Source organism: Capricornis sumatraensis, chromosome 17 (genome assembly GCF_032405125.1).
Source record: "Capricornis sumatraensis isolate serow.1 chromosome 17, serow.2, whole genome shotgun sequence".
In the NCBI taxonomy this organism is placed as follows: Eukaryota; Metazoa; Chordata; class Mammalia; order Artiodactyla; family Bovidae; genus Capricornis; species Capricornis sumatraensis.
Window position 1 is genome coordinate 25451386 of NC_091085.1, and position 22085 is coordinate 25473470.

The 22085-nt window shown below is 43.9% G+C and overlaps 1 protein-coding gene across 1 annotated transcript in view; it reads left to right on the forward strand.

Moving 5' to 3' along the window:
• SETD7 (SET domain containing 7, histone lysine methyltransferase) overlaps nt 1-20022 on the forward strand; it is a 50306-nt gene extending 30284 nt beyond the window's left edge. Inside the window, exons 5-8 of the mRNA XM_068989486.1 lie at nt 4382-4463; nt 6890-7007; nt 8499-8656; nt 14469-20022. Coding sequence (XP_068845587.1) covers nt 4382-4463; nt 6890-7007; nt 8499-8656; nt 14469-14649 — 539 coding nt within the window. The 3' untranslated portion in view covers nt 14650-20022. The remainder of the gene's footprint in view (nt 1-4381; nt 4464-6889; nt 7008-8498; nt 8657-14468) is intronic.
• Nucleotides 20023-22085: the final 2063 nt, after the last annotated feature.

Below are 22085 nucleotides of genomic sequence, written 5' to 3' on the forward strand. Positions count from 1 at the left end.
GGCATCAGGAGCTCTCTGTACTATGTTTGCAACTTTTATGTAAATTTAAAATCATTCCACAATGAAGTGGTTTTTTTTTTTTAAGTGTGAAGGTAATCTTTGAACTTTAAACTCTAATATCTGCACTCTTCATGTCCATTTCAATAGGAGACAGTGTTACAATGTTTAGAAATGAGGAGACTCCGGCCACTGGGAGATCCCAGTTGGTGATGCAGATTTTAAAACTTCAGAACTGGCAACACTTCTAGCCGCAAGAGTCTTGAACTTGAGAGTCACCTCCTTGGAGTCTTGGCTCCAGCATTTACTGTATTGTGGCTTGGGGCAGGTTACTTATCCTTTTAGAACCTGTTTCTTCCTTATAAAATAGAGATGTTGGCACCTACCATAAAGCCCCATCAGGGAAGTTATTGTGGTTATTACACTCTTCTTGGTATAAGTATGAAACACATTTTGGAAAGTGAGGGTGATCAGTCTCAGGGGAATTATGGTTTTTCTTAGAACTCCTGATGCAAATAGCAAGCACCTTCCTCAAACTCACTGAAGACCAGAAAAGGAGGGGTGGATTTATTGGCAAGATTCCAGCAGGCCTCAGTTCTTTTAAGGCTGGGTTGAATAATTTGGGTCTCAGAAGGGTCAGAAGACACAGTTGCTCTGGGTGGCTGGGAGGAACCAGGCCCAGTCTTTGCTCTGTGTTCCGCCCCTTTCGTTTCTGTCTCCTTCCTCTTCCACTTACAAGTACTGAGCCGCCAACTGGCTGACAGATGAGGGCTTTCGGGTCATGCGGCTTCTGGCCCAGTGGTTGTGGGAGGGGCAAACAGAATGCAAGTGTCTCACCTCAGACCCCCCTCACTGCCTTCTCCTGACTCTGTGCTCTTGGGTCAACAAACTGCTTCTCTCTCTCCACGCTTCTTGCTGAGTTTCCTTGTGCCTCTGCCTGGAATTTCTTCTCTCCTCATTTCTTCTTCTCCTCTTTACATGGCAATTCCATTCCCTGGCTAATGCCTGTTCCGTCTCTTTTTTAGTGCAATTATCAGCATCACTTGAATGTTTCTTAGAAATGCAGGTTGTCAGGCCCCCTTCAGGACTATTAAATCAGAAGTTTCATCTTTTAAATTTAATTCTTTAAATGTTTATTGGAGTATAGTCGATTTACAGTGTTGTTTTAGTTTCAGGTGTACAATAAAGTGAATCAGTTATGCCCACACATATATCCACTCATTTTTAGATTGTTTTGCCATATAGGCCATTAGAGTATTGAGTAGAGTTCCCTGTGATATACAATAGGTCCTTACTAGTTTATTTTTTTTGGCCATTCCATGCAGCTTGCAGGATCTTAGTTCCCCAACCAGGGGTTGAACCTGGGCCCTCGGCAGTGAAAGTGCAGAGTCCCAACCACTGGGCTGCAAGGGAAATCCTTGCCTGTTCCATCCTTATGGCTTGGCTCCCCTCTTAGAAGTAATGTTCATCAAGTGAATGGATGAATTGCAGTCCCAGGTCATAGTACCAATAACAGGGGAATAGAGGGAGGAGAGGGTGCCTTCAGCCTGTCTAAGGGAGCAGAGGGAGGGACAGTCAGCATTGGAAAAGACACATTGACTCCTTGAAAGCAGGAAGAGATATGATATGACTCCTGCTTGTATCTGCACAGCCCCCAACATGGTGTTTTATGTGTAGTTGGCACTTAGCACATTGGTGAGGAAAGTTTTAGTCTAAGGAAAGGAGATGAGAGTTCTTAGGAGAATTTGTGCACAATAGGATGCCTGTTCCACAGAAATGTTTGGTTTGGGAATGTGAGGTTTGGGGTGTTTTTTTTTTTTTTTCTTTTCTTATTTGAACTTCCTTTAATCAGTTGTGTGCTGGTTCTCAGCCTTCCCTGCCCTGCTTTACTGCAGGCGGGGGTGTCTGCCCCTTGCCTGGTGCATTTCCCAGGCTCCGTGCCTCCAGCTTCTGTCTGGGTTTGGCCACAGACCAGGGACAGGAGCAGGGAGAAGCCCTCGGTGTGTCCCGTAGAGTCCCCAGCAGGGGCCTGTCTCCTGATTCCATCTCCTAGCAGGACGGTTCCCCTCGGATCCAGCTTCCCTGGGCTCCCGCAGCTCCAGAGGTCCAGGAATGTCTCTGTGGCTCAGACGGTAAAGAATCTGCCTGCCAATGGAGGAGACCTGGGTTCAATCCCTGGGTGGGGAAGATCCCCTGAAGAAGGGCATGGCAACCCACTCCAGTATCCTTGCCTGGAGAATTCCATGAACAGAGGAGCCTGCCAGGCTACAGTCCATGGGGTCACAAAGTGTCGAATACGACTGAGTAACTAACACTGCTCCTGTGACTCAGGGTTATGGCTTTCTGCTCTTGACAGTTTCTGGGCTCTTCATTGCCTTCTTTGGCTTCTCAGCTCTTCTATCTTCTGTGTAACCAATTCCCTGTATTTTAATTCTCTCTCTTGAAAATACTCAAATGGTCCGTGACATGGACTGATCTCAGACTTTTAGTCTGAGACATTAATTTGGGTTTTGATTGTATTGAAAGAAAGAAAGAAAGAGGACCCGGTAACCATTGGGAACTACTTAAGAACTGCTTAATGGATAATTTATGATGCCTTAGTGCCTAAAATATTGACTTTTCAGGAGTAAACTTGTTTCTTTACTTATTAGCCTTTGGAACACCGTATGTCTTCCTCGTGCTCTGGGAGGGTTCTTGGGGGCTAATTCTTTGCAGAGAAGTAATGTTAATTCTCACAGAAGGCAATGGCACCCCACTCTAGTACCCTTGCCTGGAAAATCCCATGGATGGCGGAGCCTGGAAGGCTGCAGTCCATGGGGTCGCAGAGGGTCGGACATGACTGAGCAACTTTACTTTCACTTTTCACTTTCATGCATTGGAGAAAGAAATGGCAACCCACTCCAGTGTTTTTGCGTGGAGAATCCCAAGGACAAGGGAGCCTGGTGGGCTGCCGTCTATGAGGTCGCACAGAGTCGGACACGACTGAAGCGACTTAGCAGCAGCAGCAATGTTAATTCTAGAATGGCTGTGTGCCTTCATTTCTGAAATAAATTACTAATTGGTTTCTGAACCACTTTAATAGAAATAAGATGACTTTGTTAATGCTTTATCAAAAGCAGTCTGTTCTCCTTAATTCTAGTGAGGCTGAATGTTTATTTTTAGTGAAAGAGACAATTGCCAAGGGTGGGTGGTTGGATTCTACAGACTGTGTCTAGTGTGAAAAAAACCACAAGGAAAATTTAAAACTATTATCCAGTCTTATCCAACCAGAGAGAGATCTCAAGTTTTCATGACAAAGCCTTTTCTCGATTAAAAATTTTAATTACACAGGCAGCTTTTAAATCATGTGAATAAAGAAAAATGTGAATCAAAAGCAAAAATGGAATTTTAGGAGATATTCCTGATGGCTGTGAAGACCTGATAACAAAACTCCAGAGCAAATCGGAAAACTAACCATTTATATTTTGCACAGCAGTTTGTAATTACTGGTGTAAACCTGCTTGTAAGAAGCATGTTATCTAGCCAGCCAGCAACTATTTCATCCTATCACATATTTTAATTAGAATTAACATTATCACCTGTACCCATGCCATCTACTAAGCATCCAATTGCTGTATTCAATAATAACCGAAAAATATCTTTTAGCAACTCAATTCAGCATCACAAAGTTCAACAAACGAACCATCAGATTTTAATCCCCTAGTATAAGAATATTTGATGTTATAACAATATTTGTTATACTTAACGATTCTCAAATCAGGAATGATCTTAGAAGTATAACATGAGTTCTACCAATGGGTTGGATGATGCTTAGATGTAGGTCACTCATGTAATTGCAGATATTTAAAGAATGAAAGAGTGAAAGTTAATTATGCTTTGTAACATGGTATCCATCTTCATTATTATATTCCTGAACATAACGAAAGCATTTCAGGAGTAATAAAAAATTATTACTTAAGATTAACTTTTTCCGAAGTATCTCTGTATTTTTTCCACTTGGATATTCAGCAAAAGAAAGAAACCCCGTATCTGCATCTTTTACTAGGTGACAAAATGGGTTGGGATTTATGTATTCACTAATAAATTATCTTAAAAATAATGAATGTTATTATAGTCACCAAGAGATGCATAATGAATATGATGGAGAATGAAGCTAAGAATTTTATTGTGTTTGCACATTCAGAATAAGTAAACTTTCTTATCATGAAAAACTATTATTTGAAAAAAGCTCTCCGTTTATACTGAAGAATTTCATTCTAGTTGGTCTAACTTGAGTAAAACATTTCGCATTATTTAACTTATGCTGGTCCCATTGATGAGAGAAATGTTCTTGAAGCACTTCCCTAACTCTGGGCCTGTACTGAAATTTTTGTTTGTGTTTTAGGTTCGGTGTACCACTTTGATAAGTCAACTTCATCTTGCATTTCTACCAATGCTCTTCTTCCAGACCCATATGAATCAGAGAGGTAATTGTTCCCTTGTGGGTTTAATGGCATCATTTATGTGAGATTAAATAACTCTTGTGGTGGGAATTATTGCTCCTTGGTGGCCCTCTACTCAGGCTGAGTTCCCTAGCAGAAAAAAAATGTATATTCTGAGAAAGAGCGTTTTTATGGTCATACAGCATCTGTCCCTGTAAGAGAGTTTCTCTGTCCATAAAGCACAGAACAGCCTGTGTGTCGGTCCCAGAATGAAGCTTCTACAAAGGGACAGCAGTTGGGTCAGGCAGCCCAATATAACCCTGCCCAGGTGTCTGCTTTCTTGGGGCTCTTGGCGTGGGAGGCTCTATTAGCCCCTTGGGAGCATTTCACACTCTTGAAAGCTCTAGTTGAGGCAGGACCAGATGTCTGCTGCTTTACTTAGCCCAGCTGAGAGGGTCTGGAGCACAAGATAATTTCTTTATTCACTACGGGAAGATAGGAGTAAATAAAATGTAAGAAGCATAAAAACATTCCAGCTTACGAACTACAATTCTATTATAAGCTCCGTTCTAGAGTGTCAAGCCCCATTCCATTTGACATGCTAGCTAAACTCTAGCTCTGGATTCCTGGAATGGCTTTCTCTCATCTCTTGACTGCGGTTCGTATCCCCCAGTGACTGGCCTGTTTGTGGGTAAGAGTGCCATCTGCACTTGACTTTCTCTTGGCCTCACTCTGTAATCATGCCTTCCATTTCTTTTCTGTCCGCATCTGAGAAAAGGCCTCTTCCCTGGTGTAACTGACAGGGCTGACACTACAATGTCACAATGAATGAATGGCCCCTTTCTTGAGATGAGGCTCTGGCCTGTTTGCAGAGAGAAAGATTTGGTCTTTGTTAGCCCCCCAAACACAACGGTCCCCTAACCATATGGATCTGTCTGTTTTTGTTACTGTCATTCTGATAATGCCACATAACAGTAGCCTCAGACTACCAGCGATTTATGAAAGCAAATATTTTCTTTTGTGCTCATACTTCTGTAGATTGGCTGAGGCTCAGCCACTTTTGACTGGGTTCCACTCGGCTCAGCTGGACTAGGCTGTGATCCAGGTTTCAAGTTGGGTTCCGGTCTGTCTCACATGCCTTCATTCCAAGACTCAGGCTAAGCAAACAACAGCCCCCTGGGGCATCTTCTCCTTGTGGAGATGAATGGAAGCTCAAGGAAGCTGGCAGAAACTTGCCATGCTTCTTAACACCCGAGACCTAGCTTTGCAGTCACTTCTGCCTAGTGACAAAGCAGATCACACAGCCAGGACCAAGTCAGGCAGGGACATTATCCTCCATATAAGCAGAAGGGTAGTCACGTGACCAAGAATCAGACTGACTGTCCCAGGGAGAGAGTCGGGAGGTGGAAGCAGTAATTCAGCCTTCCAGGCCATCTAATAAGCAGAAGATCTACATAACAGAAATCCCAAATGACCTTTTCCACCAGACTCTTTATCCACCACAAGGGCTGGAATAATTGAAATTATGTGATTGGGGCATGTAGTCTCCGAATAAGGGGCTTTCCAGGTGGTGGAGGGGTAAAGAAGCTGCCTGCCAGTGCAGGAGCCATAGGGCATGTGAGTTCGATTCCTGGATCGGGAAGATCCCCTAGAGAAGGAAATGGCAACCCAGTCCACTATTCTTACCTGGGAAATCCTGTGGACAGGGGAGCCTGGCAGGCTCCATGAAGAGTCCGACACAACTGAGCGACTTAACATGCACGCCCTCACTCTCTTAATAAATCTTGCTCTATAATCATGAGTTCTATCTTCTTAAAACCAGCACTTGGCAAACTTGTTCTGTAAAGGACCATGTGGTCAATGTTTTAGGCTTTGTGAGTTTCTACAGCAGCTACTCAAGTCAGCCTTTGTAACCTCGAAGCAGTCATAGATAATACTGAACAAATAGGTGTGGGTATGTCCCAATAAAACTTTATTTACAAAAACGGACAACAGCCAGATTTGATCCTTGGGCCAGAGTTAGCTAATCTGTTATAAACTCCTTTGTTGGGAAGTACTTATTGAGTATTTTTTATTAATTATTTGTCACTCTTTTATGTAGAAGGTTCATCTCAGGGTTGGTAACCTTGGGTATAGCTTTAATTAGCTTTGAGAAATGTTTTAGTCCAAGAACACAGTGGAAATTGTCATTAATTAAAACATACAAATTTTTAAAAACCTTATATCAAGCACTGAGTTACTTTGTGGATGTATACTAATAATCCCTTTATTAGAGAGCAATGAGAGTCATAAGTATACACCATTCTCCAGTTTTCAGTGCCAAAATCTGTATTTCACTTTTTCTTTCTTCCTCATTGGATTACTATGAACTGACATTTTGGATTCTATAGCTATGCCGGTATTTGGGTGGTTAGTAAGGGATGATATCATCAAACTAAAACAAATCATTTGCTTTTTTTTTTTCTTTTTAGGGTTTATGTTGCTGAATCTCTCATTTCCAGTGCTGGAGAAGGACTATTTTCAAAGGTAGCTGCGGGACCCAATACTGTTATATCTTTTTACAATGGAGTCCGAATTACACACCAAGAGGTGAGTGGGGTAGAAGTGGGAACTCAGTTTGATTGGTTAAAGGGCTTTGTTTCACACACCCTTAATTTTCTCATTAGTCCTTTTACTTTAATGTTCACTAAGAATATAAAGGAACAAAAGACTAGGCTTTTTATAAAATTGGTCAGATATCATTCTATGGCCAACCTCAGACTACTATAGTAAAGACATTGTACAATAGGTAGCTTATGAACAACAGAAACTTCTTTCTCACAGTTCTAGAAGCCAGGAAGTCAGAGATCAGGGTGCCAACAGATTCAGTGTCTGGTGAGAGCCTGCTTCCTGCTTCGTTGATGTCCCTTTTTTTGCTCTAACTACACATGGCAGGAGGGATGAGGGAGTCTCAGGGGTCTCTTATAAGAACTCTGGTCTTATTCATAAAGGCTCTACCTGCCCCCATGACCTAAACACCTTCCAAATTCCTTTTTTATATAAGATAGGGGAAAGTTAATTAATAGTAAGTTGAAGACTTCTCTGGTGGCTCATGGGCTTCCCTGTGGCTCAGACGGTAAAGAATCTGCCTGCAATGCAGGAGATCCAGGTTTGATCCCTGGGTGGGGAAGATCCCCTGGAGAAGGGATTGGCAACCGATTCCAGCATTCTTGCCTGGGAAATTCACATGGACAGAGGAGCCTGGTGGGCTATAGTCCATGGGGTTGCAAAGAGTCAGACATGACTGAGCAACTAACACTTTCACTTTTCACTTTCTGGTGGCTCAGGGGTGAAGAACCCACCTGCCAATGCAGGAGACATAGGTTCTATCCCTGATCTGGGAAGATCCCACATGCCACAGAATGACTAAGCCTGGTGCCACAACTACTGAGCCTGTGCTCTAGAGTGCAGGAGCCGCAACTGCTGAGCCCATGTGCCCACCTGCTGAAGTCCGCTTGCCTTAGAGCCTGTGCTCAGCAAAAAGAGATGCCACCACAATGAGAAGCCTGCACACCACAGCTGGAGAGAACCCCCTGCTCACTGCAGCGAGAGAAAAGCCCTCGCAGCAACGAAGACCCAGCACAGGCAAAAATCAATCAATCAGTCAATCAATTTAATTACTTAAAAAATAAGTAGTAAGTTGAGCTGCCCTGCACTGCTCATGTATGCTCTTCCCACCATCAGTGTGTGCAGTATGCACCATCAAAGTGCAAGGGATGCCTTAGGCCAGGGGTCCCCGACCTCCAGGGTCTATTCCTGATGATCTGAGGTGGAGCTGCTGTAATAATGACAGAAATAAAGTGAACAATAAGTGTAATACACTTGAATCATCCTGAAACCATCCCCTCACTCTGACCCATGGAAAGATTGGCTTCCACAAAACTGGTTCCCGTTGCCGGAAAGGTTGGGGACCGCTGCCATGGGCTTTTGCCATTTACGTGGCACTCATGAGGTTAGGGATAAACGAGTTAATATCTTCAGTGTCCTTTGAGTTCCTGGGAGGAAGCTCGTTTCCAACATTCACTTTCTTGTTTTCTGCAGGTTGACAGCAGGGACTGGGCTCTCAACGGGAACACCCTCTCCCTTGACGAGGAAACGGTCATTGATGTGCCTGAGCCCTACAACCATGTATCCAAGTACTGTGCCTCCTTGGGACACAAGGCAAATCACTCCTTCACTCCAAACTGTATCTATGACATGTGAGTAGGACACCAAGCTGCCAGTGCCGCGGGGCCCCGAGAATGAGGAGGGCACCTCAGAGGTGTTATCCCACCCCAAGGAAGGTGGCTCCCTCACAATATCAGAGGGTCCTCTGCCAGGCGGCTACTCATGCTTATTGCTTGAAACTCAGAAATAGAAAAGTGCTTCAAAGTGTAGACATGCTGTGAAAATACTATACTTCGTGGGAATACACTATACTTCATGGTTGCTGTTTTATTGTGGATTTTTTTTTCTGTTCTTCAGCTCTCTCATCCTGGAAAATTAAGGATAGTGTCATTGGAAGTAATAGGACAAATTGAAATTGCACTGTAGAGATTAGGGAATCCTTTTATGATGTGAAAAGAAGGAGAACCGTAAAATCCTAAACCTAGGGCGTGAGGTCTCGGTGTTGGGAAAAAAAAAAAAAAACCATAAAATCAGAGTCCCTATCATTTGACAGCCAAGAGGAATGAAATACTGCCACATGCAACAATATGGATGAGCCTTTGAAAACACGCAAGGAGCCAGTCACTAAAGACCGTGTGGTGTGTGACTCCATTTGTATGAACAGTCCGCTATAGCCCCAGACACAGAATGCCCATCAGTGCTTGCCTAGAGCTGGGGGCCGGGGTTGGGGGAGCGAAAGTTGATGGCTAATGAGCATGGAAGTTCCTTTTTATAATTTTATATTGGAGTATAGCTGATTAGCAGGTTGTGGTAGTTTCAATTGGGCAGCAAAGGGACTCAGCCATACATATACCTGTATCCATTCTCCCCCAAAGTCCCCTCCCATCCAGGCTGCCACATAACCTTGAGCAGAGTTCAGGTGCTATACAGCAGGTCCTTGTTGGTTATCCACTTAAAATATAGCAGTGTGTACATGGCAATCTCCACCTCCCTAACTATCCCTTCGCCTCACCTTTCCCCTCTGGTAACCATAAGTTCATTCTCTAAGTCTGGGAGTCCATTTCTGTTTTGTAAATAAGTTTTCAATTGTATCACCTGTTTAGATTTCATGTGTAAGTGATATCATATCATATTCCTCTTTTTCTGTCTGACTGACTTCACTCACTATGACAATCTCCAGGCCACCCATGTTGCTACCGATGACCTTATTTCATTCTTTTCCAACAGTCCATTGTATATATGTACTGTGTCTTCTTTATTCATCACTCTCTTGATAGACATTTAGGTTGTGGGAAGTTCCTTTTGAGGCTTCCAAAGTTAGTGGCTGTGGTTGCACAACTGAAAACCACTGAATTGTACACATTAAATGGGCGCATTTTATGAAGCATGAGTTACATCTCACCACAGTCATTAGTTTTAAAACTTCAAATAATCTCTTTCAGTTTGAGCCTCCCCTTCCAATGGCACACTGAACCTCTTGGAAACCTCCATGGATGAGAACCTTACCGTTATCCACAAAGGCAGCTGTCTGGACAAACAAATACATACTATGGAGTTAGCTGTTGGGCTCTGGTGACTAGAAGGTTCTTTCTATTGAGCCCCAGTGGGTTTCCCTGTACTCTCCAGCCCTTGGCCCTAATTATCCCTTTTCTGCTTGTGTACAATGTCAATGTCTCTTCCACATAGTAGTCCTACATACATCATAGTAATTTTCATGCGCTCCCAAACTGTCTTCCCAAAGTCAAGCATCTCTGACTATTCCTTAAAGGGATAGCTGAGATTCCATGTCACTGCTGTCTCTAGCTCAGCCTGAGGATGACAGTTCCTCCTAGCAGCCAGGAGCCGTGTGCAGTCTTTCCTGCTCACCTGTAGTTTGCTGTGCTTGGTCCTCTTGCTTAACATAAGCGGTATCAGATCGTGTGCGTTTAATCTGTAGGAGCAGTGCCAGGATTCAAGTGTCCCTTCTTGCATCCCTGAGATGGCTTTAAAATTGTTCTGGCAGTCGCTTGCTCTCCTTGGCAGCCATTACCAAGCACTGAAGCTACAAGTTCTGTTTAAAGGGCGAGTAGAAATGGCAAAGGACATGCGTCATGTGAAATGAAACTGACACTGTTATTAACTCCAAGGCTTTCATGGCCAATGTAAATTAGGCCAAAGCATCGTTCCAGGCTGCACACAGCTGAACAGCAACCATTTAAACCCGTGGTAATGAAGGATTATAAATGCTACCCCTTAAAACGAACAAGTTTTGTGATTTCATGGCAAGGATATGACTCTTCTCATCAAAAGTAAGAGAGCATAGGAGAAAAGAGAAGGCACCATTTGTGCAAAATCAAGTCTCTCCTCAGAAAAAAAATTTTTTTTCAAGCCCAATGTGAATGATTAATTATTTGGGGTCATGGAGAGACTGTGCCAAGTCACTTCAGGTGTGTCCAACTCTGTGACCCTATGGACTGTAGCCTGCCAGGCTCCTCTGTCCACGGGATTCTCCAGGCAAGAACACTGGAGTGGAGTGCCATGCCCTCCTGCAGGGGATCTGACCCAGGGGTCAAACCCGCATCTCTTATGTCTCCTGCCTTAGCAGGTGGGTTCTTTTACCACGAGCACCACCTGAGAAGCCCCGGGAGAGACTCCCTGAGTAATAATCAGATAGAACATTCAGCTACCAGTGCATGGGATTCATTGGTTTCTAAGATCACTGGTACTGTTAGCACACTCTAACACAGAACAACAACTTCTGTAAGCTGTTTTACCTGTAGTCCAGTACAGTGTGCCAGATGGACAGACAGGAACTGCTTCCCTTGCTGTAGATATAGGTTACTCATCAACAGGGAGCCGAACTGCGTGGTCAGAGGTTTGGTCTGAGGGCTGGTCTTGCCCATTGTTTCCTGAGCGCTTCCTCCAGGCCAGTACTGTGGTACAAGCTTCTGTGCACAATGTCATTCAATCTTCCCAGTAGCTTCGTGGGGCCACCAGTATTACTGGTGAGTATTACCAGTATCCCAGATCAGGGACAAGAAACACAGGGCTCTTGTCAAAGTGAAGTGCTCTTAACCTCTGTGGTTTAGGGCTGCCTTGAAGCATCGGCACCTGACACTGAGTTCTTTCCTTTCAGTCTATTTTCTACTCTGAAAATAATGAAAATGAGTAGGAAAATGAAAATGCAAGAGGATATGATAATAAGAGAAATCTCAGGCTTCTTGTGGGATTTTTTTGTTTTGTTTTTTTTTTGGTGTACCACAAGGTTAACTAGAGCTCCATTTCAGGAGTATTTTTTTCTTTTTTTTTGAAGTATCTGATTTACAATATTGTGTTAGTTTCAGGTGTAGGACAAAATGATTCATATATATATATGTATGTATTCTTTTTCGGATGCTTTTCCTTCATAGGTTATTATAAGATATTGAATATAGTTCCCTGTAGTGTACAGTAGGTTCTTATTGTTTCTTTTCTACATAGTAGTGTGTATCTATTAATATTAATATTAATAGTGTGTATTTATTAATATTAATCCCATACTCCTAATTTATCCCTCCTCCCTCCCCACCTTTCCCCTTTGGTAGCCATAAGTTTGTTTGTTTGTTTTATGTCTGTGAGTCTGTGTTTTGTAAATTAAGTTCATTTGTATCATTTTTTTCAATTCTATGTATAAGCGATATCATATGATATTTGTCTTTGTCTGACTTACTTCACTTAGTATAATAAGCTCTAGGTCTGTCCACATGGCTGCAGATAGCAATTTTTCTTCTTTTTTATGGCTGAGTAATATTCTACTGTAAGGAGTATTGTTTTTTTAGTGAAATATTTTAGAGACCAAGAGTTGTGATTTTCATAAGTAATTCCCACATCCCTGGTCCAGGAATATCTTTTGTGCCAGAGCACATTCGAGAATTCTGTGCATATGCGCGATCTCACACACCCACAGGCTAGCTTACATGCTTAGTCACTGAAGAGAGTCTTCAGTTGTGCCAGGGACATGTGGTAGTGAAGAACCTACCTGCCTGCCAGTGCAAGAGACACAGGAGATGCAGGTTCAGTCCCTGGCTCAGGAAGAGCCCCTGGAGAAGGAAATAGCAACCCACTCCAGTATTCTTGCCTGGAGAATCCCATGGACAGAGGAGCCTGGCAGGCTACAGAGGATCACAGAGAGACAGCTATGACTGAAGTGACTGAGCAGAGCACAGCACTTGGTCACCGCAGGAACTCTTGGAGGATAAGAATCACCAGTCTTATGATTGCAGAGGAGGAAAGTGAGACTCAGAGGTGCAGAGGTGAATTTCCAGAAGGAGGCAGGAACAACGTGTGGAACCAGGACTCACACCAGAGTCTTCAACCCCAAATCAAGTGTGGTTGCCAGGGAGCGGGACACCCAGGACGGGTAGACTTTGAGGCCCCTTGAAGTGAGGGTGCGGTTGTTCCTCTTCATCCCACACAAAGTATGTCCATGCGCCGCAGACACACCTCTCCCACCAAGTGCTCGCCGTCTTGCACCATGTGCCATCTAACCTAGGGTCTAGGACCTTCTGCGATCTGTCAGTGCCTTTTGTTCAAAATGTAACTGTAAGTGAACCAGACAGACTCAGCCATATGCATACAAAAACAGAAGATTTTTTCTGGCCCTGCTTTCCATGTATCTGCAGCCCTCCAGGCTCCTCTCTCCATGGGATTCTCCAGGCAAGAATACTGGGGTGGACTGCCGTGCCCTCCTCCAGGGGATCTTCCCAACCCAGGAATCAAACCCAGGTCTCTTACATCTCCTGCATTGGCAGGCAGGTTCTTTACCACTAGCACCACTTGGGAACCCCTTGTTAGAGGACACAAATCTATTAATACTTATTTAGCCCCTGCTCCCCTGCAGGGAGCTGTGCAGGTGAGCCGGGCTGGGAGCCTTCGGCAGATGAGCATGATCCTAGCATGAGCCCACCCTCTCCCTTCACAGCATGGGTCAGCGGGAAATCTGAAAGAAGCAGGATGGCAGGACTTCCCTCTTGGAAAGAAATCTTCATTTACTTTCAAAACTACAAAATAACGCTTCCTCAAGAAGTACAAGATGGAATACAGCATTTTTTGCTTTTGAAAATCCACAGGGCTCTCTCTTAAAACTCCAGAAGTGCCCTTGTCCTGAGACACAGCCAAGTAATCTGATGCCACAGGCCGGATGAGCTGAAATGCTGACAGACTACACTGAATCTGATTTCTCATTAAAGACAGATTTCGGGGGTAGATCTGGCTGTTGATTTATAAATACAGAGTGCCAAATATGCTCAAAAAGGAAGATAGGGCCATACTTTTTATTTACTTACTTACTTATTTTGGCCATCCCAAATGGCAGGTGGGATCTTAGTTGGAACCAGGGATCCAACTCAGCCTCTTGCATTGGAAGCAGAGAGTCTTAACAGCTGGACCACCAGGGAAGTCCCAGGGCCATGCTTTTTAAGCGGCAATGCAGTGGTAAAGAATCTGCCTGCAGTGCAGGAGGCAGGAGAGGAGGGTTTGATCCCTGGATCAGGAAGATCCCCTGGGGGAAGAAATGTCAACCCACTCCAGCATTCTTGCCTGGAGAATCCCAAGGACAGAGGAGACTGGCGGGCTACGGTTCATGCGGCCACAGAGAGTCAGACATGCCTGAGCGACTGAGCATGCGCACATTAGAGTCAGCTCGGGGAAGGGGAGGTGGTGTGCAAATGCAGACTCCGCTGCCAGGTCTGGGTCGGGTAGCCTGTGTCACCGTGAGCACCAGGCTCCCAGGTAACGCTGATGCTGGCTCCTCTGTGACCCTCACCCCGAGGACCTGCCCCTGGTGTCCAGGCCACAGCATGTGGGTGATTCCGTCTCAGCCCTTCTAGGCTTTGCGTCTGACCTTCTGGTCCACCCGGGAATGACTGTCTGCATCTTGATGTCTAGGTTTGTCCACCCCCGGTTCGGGCCCATCAAATGCATCCGCACCCTCCGCGCCGTGGAGGCCGACGAGGAACTCACCGTTGCCTACGGCTACGACCACAGCCCCCCAGGGAAGAGCGGGCCAGAAGCCCCCGAGTGGTACCAGGTGGAGCTGAAGGCCTTCCAGGCCACCCAGCAGAAGTGAAAGGCCTGGCTCCGGGCTTCAGGGGACCTGGAATAGAAACTTGGATCTATGCACTACGTTTATCCGACAACGGGACAACCAGGGACTGCTCATGCTGTGACATCACACCCTCTCACTCTGCGTTCGCTACGACTTTCTCGAATACTAACTAGGTCTGACTGTATTACTCATACCAGATTTAAAATTAGCTAGCCTCGCAACAACACCCTCCTGAGAGGTACTGTCGAGCGCTTGACAGAAGACAGCATGATGTTCTTGGGTGGTTCAAGTCTAAATCTGTACCACTTCAGAGATGCCAAATGATTAGACTGAAAAAAGGGAAAATAAGGGGGTTTTTCAGTCATTTTTAGTCAGTGGTTTTTCCATGAGGTTTATTTCTATGGCCAATGCAAATCGTGCTGCCACACTTGCATGTGTGCCGTAGGAAAGGGAGAGTTACTACATTTTTATTCTCTAAATGTGGTATAATTTGCCTTTTGACCTTTGATCTGTCTCTTGCAATAGAATGGCTTTGTTTTTTCCTCCCTAGCGAACAGAACCCCACTTTTTGGGTGAGTTCACCCCTTAGTCCTCTTCTCTCTCTTAGGTATCTTTCACAAGAGAAAACTTCCAAACAGATTCCGTGTCAGCGCCAGTGTGTAGGTCTCTCTGGCTCTTTCTATCGATCTGTCATTGTTTCATTATTATGTCCTAATATAAAGACCTGGCTCCTAGGGCCAGGCTATTATTATAGAATTATTATTCTCGCATGTAAACAAAGATATCTTTGCTTTAAGATGTGAGAAGAAGTGAATTTACTTTGTTTGCATTAAGTTATGGAAGAGTTGTAATATATACTTTAAGGAAGAAGAGAGGGAAATTAGTCTTTCTAAGCAGTAACTGTGGCAATTTTGCAGTATCTTCAATAGTGCTAGTCATTTTTTTTCTCCTTAGATACACATTAAATGTACATAACATAGAGCAGTCTGGCTTGTGGCGCAGTGCATTGAATTCAAAAGTCAAATAGCCAACTTGAATTCTAATCCAGAATTTGAAAGTCCTTTGTTTCGTTTCTTTTTAAATCGCTACTATTAAGAGAGACGTACTGATCACTAGGTACAAATCAAACCTTAACCGCTAAAACTCTTCATCATTGTAATTTCAAAGCATTTACCTGCTTCTAAGCCTTGTGAATTAAGATTAACACCTGTATAGTTTAAAAGCAACAGTATCGATAGCATTTCAGTCATTTTGCTAGCCATGTGTAATCACAACTGCAGAAATAAAGAGAAAACCCCCTATTTTTTAGTTTAGCTAATTAGGTGTGTAATTTAACTGGGATTGCTCTGAATGGAGTCTGAGAGTTTGGGGGTTATGGCAAGCGCCCTCGCCGCATGCCACAGCTATGCCTTCCCTAGATGCCTCGCTGTGGAGCTGGGCGTCTAGAGATTAACATTTGTTCCAAGTCGCAGCTGTCAGCGGCGGGGCACCTGTCACCAAGTCAGTCTGGTCTTGAAAGCTGAAGCCTTCCACGCTGTAGCTCCTGTAACTAGGGAAGGCTCAGAAAGCAGAAGAGAAACAGGCAGGAGGAAGTTTTCTGTTTTGTGTCAGTTACACGTGCTCTGGGAAGAACTTCACAGAAGTGCTTGAACCAGGGCTACTCACAGCTTTCAGTTCTGGCAGTTTGCTCCAGGCACAGGATTCAGCCTTTCCCTTGGGCAGGCTTTCCCAGAGCCCCTGTGTCCCCCCCCAACAGAGCGGCTAAGTGGCCTTGGTTTCAGGGAGATATGCTGCTGGTTCGCTTGTGAGAAGTTCTGAGGGCTGCCAGAAAGATCTTCCAGGAAGGGAGCTGAGAAGTTTTCAGATTAAAAGGCACCAGGATAGGATCGCTTCTATTCTGTAGAAAGAGACCGTTCAGTGAACTGTGACAGACGGACGGAGTCTTGGGACTTGTATTCCGACAGGTGCTTTCATTCAAACGTGTCCCAAAGTGAGTGACTGTCTCCAGAGAAAGATGGCTTGAACTAACCCTGGTCGGTGGTGTTGGGAGTGAGGTCGAGGGGAAGCCTGGCACAGGACCGACCCCACAGCAAGGACTTCAGGCTGCCCTGGGGTGTCATTTCTATATCAATGGGCTACCCCCTTCAAATGGAATTTCTCTTTTCTTTTGATAAGAGCTATTGAAGTGAATTAAATAGTAGTGATTAACCAGCACAAATCCATTTTTCAGGTGAGATCGTGAATGACAGCACTTTGAGTTCAGAGCCCGGCAGTGTGTCTATGACATTCAGACACATCAGAGGAGGCAGTGCCCCCATCCCGAGCCTCTCTGCATCTCCGGGCTCTTCTTTCTCCTGCCCTCCGCGTTCTTCTCTCTCTGTCATCTGTGAGAATGCCCTAGTGCGCCTACATAACAACCTCCCACCAGCTGCTCCCCCCTCCCACCAGCTGATCCCCCCTCCTGCTCCCTCTGTGTGCGCCCGTGGGGACCTGTCTGTCTGTCTTTCCCTCCAGGAGTACCTCTCTCCATCACTCTGCATCCATATCTGAATCTACCGCTCCTCCTGTCCCCTGCCCTCCCCCGACACACTCCTAAATGTAAGACTTCGTCACAGGGTGGGGTCAGAGGGCGCCTTAAGATTCGCTGTGTTCTGTAGGTAGACAAAACTGCCAAGGGGGTCGGGGTCCCCTAGGAAATGAACTGCTGAGGGAATAAGGGTGTTTTTTCCCTGTTCGAGCCAAAGCTGAGGGATATATTTTTCTACTGAGTCTTGATATCCGCTGTGGAAGGAGCTGTGTCAGGAAGCAGGTAGTTTCACGAGCAACAGCACAGAAATGTGGAAGAATCCATGTAGTGGGGATAGAGGAGTAAATTTCTGGCTCCCCAAAAAGGGCCAGCGCTGAGATGGGTGTGTGATGCCATGGTCCCCAAGAGATTCACTCAGAGCCATCTCAGTCCAACTCCTGCATGACTAGATTTTTCCTTAGCCGCTTTTCTATGACAAAATATTATCTTGTGTTAGAGTTAGGAATAGGAACTAATCTGTAGGAGTATGTCCCCAAATGGGCATTTGAATGGACTCAGAAAAAAAAAAACAAAAGTAAGGACGGAATTTCTGAAAAAGGAATGATGAGATTAAAAAGCAACTGGCATGGAAGACTTGAGTTTTGCAGTACCTATTCTTATTTTAACCTGCTTCATCCCTGGTCTCCCTGAGAAACTGAGAAGAAAATTTGTTGTTGAAGACCCCTTTGAACCTGTCTGAGGCTGTCTTTAAACTTATCTGCCCTCTGGGGGTTCTTCACACTTGAAAAACAATTTCCTCATCACCAACAACCTGAAAAAGGCCAGCGTGAAGGCCAAGTGTAACCATTGACGATATTTAGTTGTAACCATAAAATTGCAGTAACTGTGAACAGTGAGTTCAAGGGTTGTCTTCTCCGTGAGTCATATGTGGCACTTTAGTAACTTTCCTTTAATCTACGAAATTTTAAATCACTCAATGCAAACTGCATTTAAGATCTTCCAGGAAGGTATCGTTTTTCTGTTGTGCTTTGTTTTAAAACAGTTGCCTCAAGTTTCTGTCTTAAGAGTAGTGATTTAGAATCCAGACATCTTCTGTTTTAGAAAAACAAGCAAAACTATGTTGCAAGACTGATAGTGGTAATGTTTATTTGCCGCAGATCAAAGGTTCACAAAATATATGAAATTTTTACATCTACTTGAGGTACCTTGATAGTTTTTTTTTTTTTTTTTTTTTCTGTTCTTTCAGGAATTTGGAACTTCGGTGTCTGTTTTTATTTAAAAAATACTAAATTGTTAAGGTTTTATTTTGCCAAATGTGTGCAGACATATTCAGAGCAATGAAAACGATTTCAAGCCATACAACCACAGGGATGGAAACCCTTTTCACAAATTTTAATGTGTTTGTATGTAAATAGATGTTTGTATGAACTATTTTCATGGTAGAATGAATATATTTAAATGAAGTTGAATTATTCCAGTGCTATTTAAACAAATTGCAAAAATTTTTGGTGAGAATTCTCTGAGTCTATTGAGATATAATGCAGATCAATTTTGATTTTTAAAGAATCAAAAGCCTACAAATAACTCTGACACGTGGCAACTTCCCCGCGTTGTTGCCCCCGACGTGGAGAGAGCTCGTAGGCTTCCCCAGTGCCTCAGCCGCTTCCTGGTGGAAGTTAGGTGCTCGTGGAGTTGTGTCCACCCTTTAGTGACATCACTCCAGGCCTTCAGGGGCCGGGGAGTGACTCAGAGGCATTAGAGACACCGGTGCAGTTATCTGGAGCACAATTTCTTTGCAGGGCAGCAGAATCAGAAGCCAGACGTGGCCGGGGAACCTTGGAACAGGTTTTCTGGCCGCCGTCCACCGCCACCCTTACTGCCTAGTCACACACGTCAGGGAGGCTGCCCTCAGTGGAGTTGGGGTTCAGATCCCCCGGGTGGGACTTCTTCGGTTTTGCCAGCAGTCCCTGCCTCCGGGCCTTCACCTCGAGAGAGGATGGAGGAGGGTCCTGCTGGCAAGGCAGGGCCCATTTCTCAGCACAGTCCACTTCCTGTCTCGGCTCTGGGCGACTATGCACCCAAGCACCGAACTTTCCACCAGAGAGAGACATCCTTGGATAACGCAGATCATTGCTTCCTCTGTCTGTGACTTGACACACCATCGTTAGAAGTCGTTTTAACATCAAGACCAGTCACCTCCCTAGGACATACCTCCCAACTGCCCTGACTCTTAACTAGAACACTCCTTTATAATGACAGTCAGCTTGAGTGGGTTTTGTTTTTTTCCACTTTGGTCCTGGATGAAATGATAAATATGATGACAGATTTTCACTGTGTATACTAGCAATATGTACACACATACTGATGTATCTTAATATACAACTTGGTTACATTTTGGATGACTGTCACTCATCTCGATTCATGCATTGGGAAGCTACAGGGACTATGTCATGTCTACTTATCATAGAAGAGAGTTGGGTTCATGGTTCCAAGCTCCCTACTTCAAGAGTTTTTTCTCCTGCGTTTTCTGTGTTCTCTTTTTATCCTGAAACAAATCAATTAGGTTGTGAGGTATGTTTAAGGATTGGAAGCCAAGGGAATGCTTTCAGCATTTATTGCAACCAAAAGTTAACCTCATCACAGTTAGTGAGCATCTTTGATTGGTCTTTTGTGGAATTTGAACTAAATCTATGAGCCTTATTCAATATCTATAATTCTATGGTTTTTTTAAATTATGGGAAATTAATGAAAGATGTTTACATGAATAATGTTTGCCCTTACTGTGTTATGAATGAGTTTTTTGTAGTGTGTCTGGGTGCATGTGCAAGAGAGTAGGAAAAATGTTTCTGAAACAAAACTTGACAAATATTTGTAATGAGAAGTCAATTTAAAGATTGCTATAATTGCGCTATAGAAACAATGCAAGTATTAAACAAAATATACAATCACCTGTCATTGTCTTCCTTTGGTTGCCTGAGACAGAAAAGCGGTAACATTTCTCATGCCATACCTCTCTATATATTTAAATTACTGTGCAAACTTTACATTTGAACTCGTTTCAAAATGGTATTCACCTTTTACCATTTTCAAAGCATTATAGTAAGAACTGAGAGAGGGCTATGGAAAGATTAGAAGCATGCTGTGTATTTGGCATAATACCACATACACCCATGAATCCAGAAAAATTAGCAACATCGGCCAAATATACCTGATCGACTCCATAAACGTTAGGAGTATTGAACGGAAAAGAGAAAAATCTGGGAAAAGGTAAGAAGAATGGGAAACTCATGGTTAAGATACAGGAATGTTGTCAGATGTCATGATAGATATTGGTGATCTTAGGATAGCTTTGAGCCAAGGAAGCCAGGAGCCTCTTATTGCTTTAAAAAAAAAAAAAAAGTTTTATTTTAAATTGGAGTATAGCCAATTAACAATGTTGTGATAATTTCATGTGACCAGCAAAGGGATTCAGCCAGGAGAAGAAGGGGACGACAGAGGATGAGCTGGCTGGATGGCGTCACTGACTCGATGGACCTGAGTCTGAGTGAACTCTGGGAGTTGGTGATGGACAGGGAGGCCTGGCATGCTGCGATTCATGGAGTCGCAAAGAGTCGGACACGACTGAGCGACTGAACTGAACTGATGCACGTATCGAAACTCCCCTCCCATCCAGGCTGCCACGCAACATGGAGCAGAGTTCCCTGTGCTATGCCACAGGTCCCTGTTGGGTGTCCATTTTAAATGCAGCAGTGTATACATGTCCATCTCAGACTCCCTAACTCTTCTCCCTGCCCACCCCCCCAAACAAGCATAAATCATTTTCTACATCAGTGCATCTGTTCCTGTTTGTAAATAAGTTCATTTGTATCATATCTTTTCAGGTTCTGCATATGAAGGATGTCATACAGTAGTTCTCCTTCTGACTTATTTCACTCAGTTGGAACCCCTTATTTTTGCCTAATCACAATCAACTTCCCCAAATTCTCCCCTACAACATTCCCAAAGCACAGAAGCCAGTGACAAAGGGGATAAAAATAGTACTTCGCTATCGACTGCACCATCTGCCCAGGGTCCCAAAGCAGTGAATTCCAGCAAGTTGGGCCAAGCTATGTGAGTCAGTTGGGTGTCAAACTAAAGCAATACATGAGCACGCCTGCTTTCTCTCAGCCCCCTTGGGTGCCCATTCCTAGCTCTTATCATACTTCCTTCCATTGAAGCAACTGAGATGACTCAGTCCAAACCAGCCCTGGACCAGCTTTACCACTTGGACGAAGACACATCCATACCCTGGCTCCTTAAGGCAGAGTTTCACTCACCAACGCACAGTATTCTTCCTGTGTGTGAGGAAGAGGACTACGAGATTAAAATGAATAAAACTGGAATAAATCTAAGAAGCTAAACTCTCAAAAGTGAAGGATCAGGCAAATTTTTTGTGGGTTTAAGATGGATGTGGGCTAAAGGCTTGTAGAATAAGGGATTGTGAGGAAGGTTGAGACCAAATTATTTTATGCTCAGTAATCGCCCCACATATACTGCTTATAAAATATCTGCTTTGGGGCTTTAATGTTCCAGATCACTCAGGCTGATAATTCATACTGAATTTGAAATTATTTCAAGGGTCATCTCTAGAACTAGAATTAAATAACAGTCATTCAGAAGATTGGGGGTTGCGGTTGTTCAACTAGAAAGTTTTGCCCCAAGTATTTTAGAAAGCAACATATAAAAAGATGATGCAAACTCCCCTGCAACGTATTGGTGTGAAACCAAAAGCCATGATTTTTAATTTAGAGCTTCACTTCTTACAATATACATACAAAAGGATGAATGGCTCCATCTACATTGCTACCAAATTTTTACTTTTGCAAGTATCAAAATGTTTCTAGCTTCAAGAAACATAAAAACCTGCCTCAATATAGCTGAAGCAATTCAG